This window comes from Macrobrachium nipponense, chromosome 44 (genome assembly GCF_015104395.2).
Source record: "Macrobrachium nipponense isolate FS-2020 chromosome 44, ASM1510439v2, whole genome shotgun sequence".
Taxonomy (NCBI): Eukaryota; Metazoa; Arthropoda; class Malacostraca; order Decapoda; family Palaemonidae; genus Macrobrachium; species Macrobrachium nipponense.
Genome location: NC_087221.1, coordinates 37768694 through 37781358, shown reverse-complemented (window position 1 = coordinate 37781358; position 12665 = coordinate 37768694). Strand labels below are relative to the sequence as shown.

At 34.9% G+C, this 12665-nt stretch overlaps 1 protein-coding gene across 4 annotated transcripts in view; it reads left to right on the top strand.

The window, feature by feature from the left end:
• LOC135204195 (uncharacterized) overlaps nucleotides 1–12296 on the top strand; it is a 150042-nt gene extending 137746 nt beyond the window's left edge. For all 4 annotated transcript variants that reach the window (XM_064234278.1, XM_064234277.1, XM_064234275.1 and 1 more), the window contains one exon: nucleotides 841–12296. In XM_064234278.1, coding sequence (XP_064090348.1) covers nucleotides 841–3345 — 2505 coding nt within the window. In that variant the 3' untranslated portion in view covers nucleotides 3346–12296. The remainder of the gene's footprint in view (nucleotides 1–840) is intronic.
• The last annotated feature ends 369 nt before the right edge of the window (nucleotides 12297–12665 follow it).

Here is a 12665-nt window from a genome sequence, read left to right as displayed (position 1 = left end):
TTGAAATTTTGTTACTTATCGTTATTTGTATGAAAATATCATAACTGATAAAAGCTACAATCATGAGTAATTTTTTGTTGTATTCTACATGAAATTGCGCACATTTTCATATATAATACTCCATGTAACAACTAATTTAAAATGGTGCAAAAATTATGTCTAAGTGACAAAATAATTTCTGATATGTGTCACTGATACTTTTTAGTGCGATAAGAAAGAAATTCGCGCTTGCGCGCCTGCGTAACGATTGTAAACAAAACAACGCCTTGATCTGTGAGCTCCCAGCATCCCCCAAGACGCGTGATTCAAAAGTTTTCGGCTGGTAGGCCTATAAGTATTTTTCCGCGAATTTTTAAAAAAACTTTTTTATGTCGACATTTAATACGTCCAATCGGTACCCAGGAGACAATTTATATCAACGTTTAATATGTCCAATCGGCGTAAGAGGGTTAACTACATAGCACCAGGTAGATAGTACTTTAGCCAGTATTAAATTTAAAAAATTTGCCATACACACAACTGTAAGGTTTAACTGTCAAGTTAATTGCTACTTTGGAATTTGGAAAATTTTTGCAAGATGAGTTAGGTTCTTGGGCAACCCTCCGTATCTAATTGGATGCATTACGCTGATGTAAAATGTTTAAATACACGTTGTGGACTCTTAAAAGGAGTAGGGTTTTTTTTAACTTTGAAGTATTCACTATTAGATTTTAGGAAGATTTAATTATGTGTGATGAGTGTCAGTTCTATATTGGACATTTGTTAAATGCCCATCTGCTAGTTTATCACAATATAGGTGTAACTGGAATGCTAATGTTTATTTATGATGTATGCTTTCAGGAGCAGCAGCCTGCCATAACTAAATGTGCTAATGAGCGACCTAAATCACGTCGACGTAGTGCAGCCTCACGGAATCCATCAGGTGAAACTGTGACCAATGGAGCAGCCATCAGTACTCCAAACACTCAGAACAACAAAACTGGTGTAGGAATAAATCATTCAAGTGGCTCCAGCCTACCGTCTGCTGTGAGTGCGACTGCAACAGCTTCTAATGGCAACTGTGATAGCTTAGCATCAGAGCTTCCCAATGGTGCTACCACTAATGACATCACTGGTGGGGAAAGCAACAATGTTATTGGTTTAATGTCCATTAAACAGGAACAGACCTTCAAGCAAGAGCAATCTTTAGATTTTCTTGATAGCTTTTGTGAAGATAAGTCAGTTTTGGATGGAAAAAATGACACTTTTAATAGTAATTTGATAACCACTGGAAGTCATTCCCTTCCTCCAGGTAGAAAAAATTGTAACTCTAATGTGAAAAATAATTTCAATTCTGAATGTAATAAGCCTTCTTCCAATAAGATTTCTATTTCTAAACCAAACCCTTCCAAGAAATCATTTTTGATAATGCCATCTCCAGGATCAAAAACAACTTCACCAAAACCCCGTTTCAAAGCTATACAACCCAAAGTCTCTGATGGTTTTCAAGGTTTAGTTTCTGGTGGTTCCCAGTGGTCTGATGTTCTAGGAGGAAATTCAGAAGAGAGTGCTCATTCAAGAACTGAGGTAAGTCTGGGAGTTACAGGTGTTGGTGATTTAGTAACCTCCCAACAACCTGTTTCTAAAGAACCCTACCAACAGGGATTGTTGCCCAATAATAATAATGTTAATAGTCATGAAGCAGATGATGAACTCATGCAGTATGTCAATAAACAAGCAACTGTTGACATGGATGATGCACAAAAGTCAAGTCAGCTCTCAGAGTTGCGTAAATTACTTCAGAGGAACTTGCCCTCCAATAATGTTGGAAACACGAGATCTCATTTAACAGATTCAGACATGGTAGATCAAGAAGCAACCGGAGCCGGAGGTATGAGAAGGCGTGTTAGCTTCCAACCCTCCATTGATGGAGGTGATGTGTTGAATCCCCTAATGGGTGGTCAAACTGTTGGTTCAGTCCCTCCAAGCCCTAATACTCGTAGAACTCAGTTCAACTTCACACCCATAGGTAACAATGTAGATCAAGTGCAGGGTATGTCTCAATGTTCAAGTACTAATGCCAGTCCGTTTATGTCACCCCGAAACACCCCACTACCCAGATCTAGGCATAACTCTGGTCAGACCAGCTCAACTTACGTAACCCCACGTAGCACACCTTTCACACCTGATCAGCCTGTTTATCCAGTAGCTTCAGAAAGTAGTACCCCTTTTATGTCACCAATTGCAACACCCATGTATCCAAGATCAAGGCATAACTCTAGCCAGAACCTTCGAACACCTTATACTCCTACCTGTCGATCTAGGCATTCTTCAGGCGCCCCAACATTCAGGCATGCTCCATATGCTGCTGATGAGCTATCAAATAGGCGTGGTGGTAAATTCCGTTCTAGGCATTCCTCAGGGAGTGTGCCCCCCTCACCATCTTCAGCTCCACTCTCCCCATTGGTGCAGGATATACCAGTACCTCCACAAGATTCATTAAGTCTCCAGCTTCCTTCAATGCTACACCACATGCTCAAAAATAAGCAGCCTGTAACAGGATACACTGATCTCCGCCGCCGTCATATGTCTGCAGGTCCTACCATACATTACCAGCCTCAGCCTCCAGCCTTCCAACCAGATCCATTATCACAGGAAATTTCAAATGTTTTAACAAATCCACAAGCCGGGCCTAGCAATGCTCCTCAGGGCAGTTCTAATCGACCCCAGTCAGTTCCATTACTTCAAATGCTCAATATACCATGTAATCCTGAATCTTTTCCCAAATCTCATCCTAACACTCCTGTGGTGAATCAGCAGTTTTCATTTTCTGATTGTTGCACATCACAGCCGTCATCTTATGCCCCAACTCCAGTGCCTAGTGAATACAGTGATTTTATTGAGACTTATAGTTTGGACATCGACCCAATGCTCGATGGTGGTTTGCCTAATGACAGTGGAGGCGGTGCTGTTGGATTAGAGTCTGTAGACCCTCTTGCATTATCTGGAAGTCATTCATCTGACCTTTCGACTCTCTCAGACCCCCTGCAGGTCCCTCCTAATGTAAACCCATTTTCAGATTATCAGACTGATTGCATTAGTGCAAGACCTTTTGACACATCTAGAAGTGATGATGTTCTTGAAGGAAATAGTTGTTGTTTGGATAATACAGTCACCCAGAACACAAATACTAATACATCTGAAGTTTTGATTGGAACATCATCTATGCTTACATTAAATGCTCTTAATCGCTCAGGACATGAAAGTGGAACTGGTGGCCTGGAAGAAGACTTCCAACCCACTTTAGCAGACCTAGGTGATCAGGAAGTTTTCAATTCGCTTGTATTGGATGTTAATAAAGACTGACATCAGCCTGCCACTTGGGCAAAATATCTCACCTAATGCTTACATCAATCATACATATAATTAAAGGTAAACTTCAAGTATATGAGAAAAGGTGACAAATTTGCATTCAAACCAAGTCCATAGGAAATGTAAGTAACCCCAAACCCCACACAACACCTGTTCGGTGCATGCACAAGCGCATCATCTCTTTAATGGGATGACACACATGCACATTATACCATACACATTTTGTACTGCAGTCAGTGTTGACAGTTATCTGTGAAAAGAGAGATCCTTCAAGTTCCTCATAGGGTAATAACTAGGCTCACACTGATACACAGTATGATGTAAAATCAATTACTTGACATATTTGATAGTTAATGAGAATGATCAACATTCTTGGCACTTGTGTGGAATTCCCAAAATAAATGAAGGAACCTTTGCAAATTCGGCCATTGGTAAGTATGACTTGATGTGCAGAGATTTAGAGACATCAATCTCCTCTCTTTTTTTTCATCCTAGACAGAAATTTCTCTCCCTCTTATCCTGGACATAATTTCTCTCTCTCTCTCTCTCTCTCTCTCTCTCTCTCTCTCTCTCTCTCTCTCTCTCTCTCTCTCTCTCTCTCTCTTTTTGGGAGTTCCCAGTTTAGTTGCATAGGGTTTGTTATCCCAGACAAAAGTGATCTCATCAGTTGTAGTTTAAACTACTCAGTGGATTTGTTTATAAGTGGGTGAGAGATATTGCTCATAGTTTGTGTTTAGCATGTGCGAAAGAGCTTTACATGAAAACATTGGTAATAAACAAATTAAAATATATTTTTGCATGTGAGTGAATTCACTTGAATACCAATGGTAAAGTTACAAACCAATTAAGGTGTGAATTACGTTTTCTTTTATGTTTAAAGTGGGTTGTAGATATGTACAAAGCAGGCAAGATTTTTCCAGATAATTCTCTTTTCAAAGAAGTTAGGCTGTGGTAGAGAGTGATTTTTTGTAGGTGATTATGCTGTGTTATTGTTATAAAAAATTGACAAAGTGAATTTTCCATGTGACTCAAATGCATGAACATCATTGTCATTTTACTCTGAAATAGGTCTTGTCCAGCAAGAAAAATAGAAATGAGAGGCCAGGTAGATTAAGATTAGAGCGGCTTTACTTTTCGTTAGACGTTAATTTTTGTTGATTGAGCATTTTATATTGGTTCTTTGTTGACCATTACTAAAATTTCTCTTGAAAGAATTGGTGCTTTATAGCATGTCAGAATGTTTTATACATTAATGGTTTTTGCCCATTGAAACAATGTTAAATAGCTTTTTCTCAGTTATGGCAGTGCTTGAAAGGCCAGAGTTGTGTAAATAGATATATTTTGTGGTGACATTTTTTATAGATGGTTTGCAGTTTTTAGAGAGGAGAGGAGATTAGGGTGAAGAGCAGATTGAAAACTTTATGATTATGCTTCATATGTTATAAGTATTAGCAGTATGAAAACCAGTTATGAGTGTGTTATTATGAGGTAATTTTTTGCTCAGTCATTGTTAAATCTGTGGATAGTTGAGGGTAGATCTTCCACCATCTTTTAAATCTTGGAAAATGAAGTTTCCAGTCCTAAATTGTCAAAATCAGTATGATTTTGCTCATTTATGTTTGGAGTCTGTTGTTTTGAAACCAGCATTCAAACAGTATTTTGTATTTATATTGGTTTGGAGCTTGAAATACTTTGGAAAAGTGCTAAATGCTTCACCGGAAGCATGGATTACATATAACAGCCGTATAACTTTTCTTCACATTTCAAGGGCCTACATGACTTTTTGACATACTGTATTACTAAGGTCTCATGCTCATTGCAAAGTTAATGTATTTGAGCAAATATATACAATGGGCTACTATAAATTTAGTAATCTTTTGTCAATCCTTTTTAATTTATTTTATTTCATAATGAAATAAAAGTAGCTTTAGTTTACTGCAGCACTTTAGAATACATATTGCCATTAAAAACCACCTTATGGAAGTTGTCAGTACAGTATTAGACTTGAAGTGCCAGGAGTTTATGATAGGATTTATGAAATCCTGCTGCATATTTATGAATTATACAAATACAAGCCATAATTCTAATTGGTTTCAATATATTTAGCCCATTTATGATCTTGTAACAGTTCATGTGTGCATTTCTTCATTTTACAATTGAGCATCAGTATCATTTTTTCTCAGTTTTGATGAGTAATGCATATTTTTGTATTTTAGGGAAGAATTCATTGCCAAATTGATTGTTTGTAACTGTTGAATTACTATTCCAGTCAGATTTGGGAAAATCTTGTTAAATACAGTATGCCTTTACTTTTACCTTAAACAAATGTTATACTTATGCAGAGCAGTTATTTTTATTTTTTTTTTAGTGTTTATGCAAGCATTACCAAGAAGCTGAGTACAAAAACCAATGATCAGGAGTGGTGGAATTATATGGAGGTTTACTTTTTATACTCTTAATAGTTGAACGTACTACAGTATAATGCTACTGTCTTTCATAAATGAGATTTTCAGAAACTTATTTTAAAAAAATTGATATAATAAAAATTCACATTTTACCTAATCTAAGAGTTGATTTTAAATTTTATTAGAATTGAAATGATAAAATTATTTATGCTTTTATTATTGAGTAATGTATGTTGTCAGAGAACTTTTAAGTTTGGACAACATAAAAGTTACTCCTTTGATAGTTATAATGAGAACATTTTGTTAAAGCTATATGGGTGTTGAAGGATAGTATTCAAAAGTTCTGTCAGTGCATTTAAAGTTTGGGTATTTTATGTTTGAATGTCATTATTTTAGCTTGTAAATTTGTGTTATATTTCAAAGTTTAGACCCTTCTTGGTTTGTATGATATGAAGTTTGCAAACTGCTTTTTCAAGAGACACCTGCTGAATTTACCTCATGTAAACCTATAGTACGTATATTTAGTTAATTTTTTAGACTAATTGCTTATCTAAAGGATTCATTCCTAAATTAAAGCAATAAAAATTAGGAAAGTGGCAAGGTAAATGGACAAAGCTGAAAATAAGTGAAGGAAATGCACACTTGAACAGATGGTCTATACTGTAAAGAAAATCGAGTACTTGATAGTGGAATGTCCTCCACTCATCAGATAAAAAAAAACAGTAATGTAAAATGGCAATAACCAGCAATGTGCAGTACATATTGCACTGGTAGTTTAATGGTCTTGCAGTATACCTTCAATCCCCCTTGGGATGGTTTGTGTCCTGCTGCTTTTTATTTGTTAGTGTTTAATCTTCCCACCTGGGTGGTTTTCAAATATGTTTACTTTTCCCACCTGACTGGCTGTCAAGCATGGATACCGGTATTTCTTACCATCTGTTTGGCTGTCCAAAGTGGTTTCTCTTCTTCCTACCTGGCTGACTGTCCATCTCTTCAATTTCTTTTCCACCCAGCGGGCTGTCCAAAATACAACCCTTTCACAGGAAATCTCAGCACCAAAAACTGGAGACAGTCAACAACAACTGGGTGCACAGGCGGGTTAGAACACTGGAGGAGTTAGGCTGCTTGAGGTTGTAAGAGGCCACAGACGTAAGTGATAGGAAGGCGCAGAAAACTCCGTTTTTGAAAGCGTAAGATGGTATCCTAGGAAAAATACAAATTAAAAATTTGTAATTTTGCAGCTTTTTTTGGACGATAGAAAAGGGCCTGGTGATTTGGTGAAGGAGTTATGTAAAAGTAATTCTGTGCTTACATTTTGTTTGTGAGTAACACAATGGTATGCCCAATGCTGACCTTGTCTGTGTTTAACAACACTTTTCTTTGACCTGCGTACAGTAAATTTCATGGTAGCATACTTATCTGTGCTGTACTTTGTTCAAATGTTAAACAACAACAACAAAAATGATAAATGGATGGGTGAGAACAAATCACCATCGCCAAAACTGATTAGATTACCATTACAGTTACCATGTACAAGAAGCCAATGCACATTTAAAATAAAGAAATATGTGCAAAAATTTGAAGATTCTCTGTCCTGAGCTCATCAATCTTTTTCTTAGATCTGCATGTAAAGTTAATTTTGATGTTACAATTTTGATGTCACATTGGTGATGAATGGCTGTACTCTATTATTGTATGTTTAAAGAGCAAAGTAGCAAAACTTCAAAGTGAAAGAAATGACTTAAAGGTAGTCAGAAACATGGTACTGTAGTGTAAAACACTTTGTTAATTGGTGTAACAGATATTGAATTTTTTTTTCTACCATGTAAAATGTTAAATTTTTACATAAAGCGATATACAGTATATAGTTAATTGCTATTTATTTAAACCATTACACAGTAAAGAATTTACGTTTTTCAAGGTCAGGTACACATGCGATGGTTAATATATTAATGACAATACTAGTATAATAGTATTTATTTATAATAATAACAATAATAATCTTCAGACAATTTTCTTACATAAGTTTTCCTTCTTGTGAAGTTGACCATGTTTTCAAACAGTTTATTTCTTTTTGTTGGTCAGAGAAGGCAACTTGTCTATATGTTTTGTTGAATTACCTAAGAAATTCAAAAATAAATTGGACTTGTTCACTTAATGATCTTGGTTTTATGTTGATATGATAATTATGCATCATATTACTTGATTCCAAAGTATTAAATGAATTGCATCTCAAATCATAAATTTTGCAAAGTTACCTTGAAAATGTGATGCAATAACCTTTACAACACTGATGTATCATGGTGTCTACATTAGAAGAAGTTTTTCCAGGTTTTACTTTTTCCTATTAGTGTTGGCACTTGCAGACTCAAGTAAGAAACCTATGAACTGTAGTTACTGTGAACTAGTTGATAATATGTAATATTTGAATCAGGTTTTTGACCTGGTAATGTTCAGCTCACTTCCTCCTCCTCGGCATTTGGGCCTTGTTTGGCTTTGCAGCCCACTTCAGACTTTTTTAAGAACTTGTTTATGCCTATTGCAAGTTTTTAAGGAGTGAGTGACCTTTGGGAATCTTAAGCCCATACCATCTGCAGTTGGTCATGGAAGTTTATGTGCCAAGTGTTTGCCATCAGTTATCTATAAAGTTCTAAGTAAACCAGTCAACTTGGAACATAAAGAGACCACTGTGTAGCAAAAATGTTGCTGTCTGACTTGGTATTTATTAGTATCAACAGAGGTCTTGAAATTAATAAATTTTCTCCCCCCTCTCATGGCTGATATTTTTTGGGGGGTATCAACTTCTATGTTTAACAACAGTTATTATTCAGAGTTGATTTTTCATTCATATTATCAATGACATGGTTTAGGTGCATAGGTAGTAATGCTAGTAATTGTTTTGCAGTGCCAATACTGATTCAGAATATTAATCAAGAAGGATCCACATATGTCAAAGGATGAAGTCCATAAAGTTGAATGATCTGGATATGAGGTAGAATTTGTTGGATCACTATTTGATGAATCAATTAGATAACTTCTAGATACTGTATTGCACTTGTAAGAAGGTTTGCTGATGAGTATCAGTTATACATATTTTGTTTATTTTGTAATTCCCCAATTAATTTATCACTCCTTTTCCTTTCTTGAGGAGTTTTTGTATTTTTTGGCTTTGCCTTACCTTCATTGCTGTTTGAAAACTGTTGCTTCCAGCAGTAGGCTACAGTAAGTATTGAAATTTTGCACTTCATAAGAATATTACAATCACATTTAGGACACACACAAAAAAAGACACTTCATTCTCTGGCAAATTCTGACAAAAGATTAACATGGTTCAACAATTGTGAACATTATCATTTTTTAGATGAAACACTAACAAAAAAATTAACAATTCTAGTAAGATCACAGCTCTGTTTACAACAATTTTCTTCCATATGCCTTTTTTCTAAATAATAATTTTTTGGCGGTGGGCAATTTTTATGTGAAACATGGCTGTGCTTATCAGTCATCGTTTGGAGAAAGTGAAAAATAAACACAATTGATTTATCAACAACATTACTGATATGCTGTAAAATGACATGGAGTACATTTGTGTAACACATAGAATTAAGAAAACCACAGGATTGATGGTGTGCTAGATTATGCTCAACAGTACGATTATAATGACTAGACTTTTATTGTAAATTATAAGGGGTTGTTGACACTCCATTTTGTATCTGTGATAAAAAAATTAAATTAATGTTAATAAAGTTTACAGCAAAAATATTAAATTTTAGGTTTTAGCAATGATTTTCTGCAAAGGTTATTTTAGTAGTTTTTATAGATAGCCATATCTATATATATATATGAATATACAAACATATATATTTTTACCCCACCAACTTTATTTCAATCCATTTGTAATATTGTGATCTCTGGCAGTACGTTGGTGTAGCCCATAACTGTGCCGAAGCAGTGCAGTTGCTAACTTGTAGGGCCATAGTTGTATTGTCAGCTTTTTGAAGCTGTGTAGAACATGGATTTTTATATGCAACCCTTTAAGATATACAGTACAAAGGGGTTAGGTAGCTTGTATCTTCAGGGGCCTTCATAATAAAAAAGGGCCCTTGCACGTATCACAACTATGTATCTGTGTAGGGCATGGATGTTAGATTGGAAGTACAACTACAAGGGCATTTTAGAAAATGGTAACCATTCAGCAAAGGACAGCTCTCATTGTTACACTATTTACATTAGTACGTATATAATCTTTTGCGTTGGTGTTTGGTTGTCTTGGATTAGAGAGTTCTGGTTTGTTTTGCGCTCTATGAACTCATGGGTTTATTCACACTCAACATCATCATGTGTGAATGAAAGTAGTGTATATAAGGATGGATATTATATTTATGCAAAGCTGCTACTTCAGATATTTCAAACTGGCATAAACTTTTGTTGCCATATGTACAAAGTATTTTGTGCAGATGTATTTTTATTAATATGTTACAGTGAAGAGAACTACAGTGACTTGAGTTCCTCAAATACTACTACTTCTTAACATTTTTAATAATAGCTGTGGTCAGCATTTGAGTCAGTGAATGAAACATCCAACCAAAAATCGAAGAACCTTCCTGCCGTAAAAAGGAACTATTTGGCATATACTGTATGTACAATATATATATTATATATAGTATATATATATGTGTGTGTTTGTGTATACTGTAAACTAGGAATTTTAGGTGGAAACAATAAATGAAGCCTGAAAAGATTGCTACTTTTGTACTTTGATATTTCTGTGTACAGTTCAATAGTGTCCAAAGACAAGTAAATTATGTGGTGATGAAACAGTAATGCTATGATTTTGTCATGGCTTAAAGTGAATTATGTAAACATTACATGTGAGTTTGTGTATTGAAAGTTTGGTGCTTGCCAAACTGTGTTGGTATAACTTGGTGATTTGTAAGGCATCAGTAGTCAATTTTTAAAGAGTAGGTATTTCATTGATTTATTACCTTCAAGCAAACTGAGCTGCTATCTTTGCTGCCAAATTTATGACTGTAAATAGCATCCATTTTTCATCAGATGTCACTGGTTTTCATAACCATCACTCCAGTCTCTGATTCTTTGGACTAGTTTGATCTTGTGTGTTCAATTAAGCTGTAGCAAATGTAGATAATGAAAATGCATTTGGATAAGATTTCACAAGGGTTTTTTTGTATCAGTGTATAGATAGTTGTACTAAGGTCTAACATGTAACTTTCAAAGCCACAATTGGACTTTATTTTATACCCTATTATCATTGAGTGACAGTTAAACTGACCTTTATTTCTTTTTAACTTAGGTATTATTGTTTCCAATTATGTTGTAAGGTTATCCTTTTTATACACCAGAAGTTTGAGACTTGGCATATATTGGATATTTAATCAGATCTGTTGCTCCACTCTCTCTCTTTTAACCAAAGATAAATCTTGTTATATGATTTTTTTATGTTAATCAGTAGTCATTTCAAGTATAAGGGAATGTTATTTCATTGTTCTGTATTTTTAGATATATATATATATATATATTTTGTGTTAATCAGGTTGTATGATTCGTTGACAAAGGAACTTTTTATACAAGTTATATTAGAAAGTTTCTGTTTAAACATCATATAGAAGAATACTTTTAGATTTGTTTTAATTGTTTTATGTAACATTTATTTTTTATATTTTGCATGCTATTACAAGTGGAAGATTTTATTTCTTAGTATTTTATATTAACCTTTTGTCTACAGCTGATCTGACCATGCTTTTAGAGAGTGTCAAAGAGCACAAATCCAGTGCCATTCTGCAACACCCTACCATACTTCTGAAAATCCTCTAGGAACTTCTGAATTTCTAGGCCAAAAAGTTATATCCAAGTGTATTGTACAGTATAGTACTTTTGGAAATTTTAGGCCCAAAAATTCTTGTCAGAATAAAAGACAATACCAGGGAATGGGAGGAAGTAAGATAGGAGATGGGATGCAATACCTAAGTCCTTTTTTGTTTATTGGGGAAGTGAGGCTCTCTTTCATGGACTGCGACGCAGAACATGAATGTTGTATGTAGCCGAGGATGACGTGAGGTGATCCCATAATGCAAGTCATCTATTTGCCCTCTTGGTGGCACTTTATTAAAGGGGGGGAACCCACCTTTACTTAGTACAAAATAATTTCATTACTCCTTTGTTTTACTTCTTAAAGCAACAACTGTAAATGAAGATTTATTGTAATGTTCTTAATTCCAGCCTAGTATGCCATCCATTGCTTATGAAGTGGTTTTCTGTTAATAGTACATAGTTTAAAGTAATAGTTTGAACCATGTGATTCAAATGGACGTTTTGGAAATAATCTTATCAGTTTTTATACATTCATAAACTTGTTTTGCATGTTACTGTCAATGTTCATTGCAGAAAGTTAGCTATAGATAAAGAGTACCTTGAGCGATGGATGATGTAATGGCTGTAGATAACCGACATACAAACTACTATTAAGTAGACATTACTTGTATATCTTAATTCTTTAAATACAACAAATTTGCCATGGAACGGTTATTCATTATCCTTTGACTCGGTCACGTTTTGACATCTAACTTGACCTAATCTGTTAGAGCGTAGAATTTCAATTTTAAGAATAAAATGTGAATGTGTTCATGCCATTGTCCTAATTGCAGTCACCTTCAAATGGCAAGTTTTGGAAATAATTCCTGAAAGAAAATTTGTCAATTTTTGAAACAGTTAAGCATTTTTTTTTTTTCATTTTCATGTGGTGTCCAATTTTCTTTTTGAAGACCTGCAATACATTAAATGATAGGTTGAATGCCATTATTCCACATACCCACACAGAGAGAGAGAGAGAGATGCACCCTGGAGGATGGTAAGATACAGATATAGTGTTGGGACTACATCGCAGCTGGC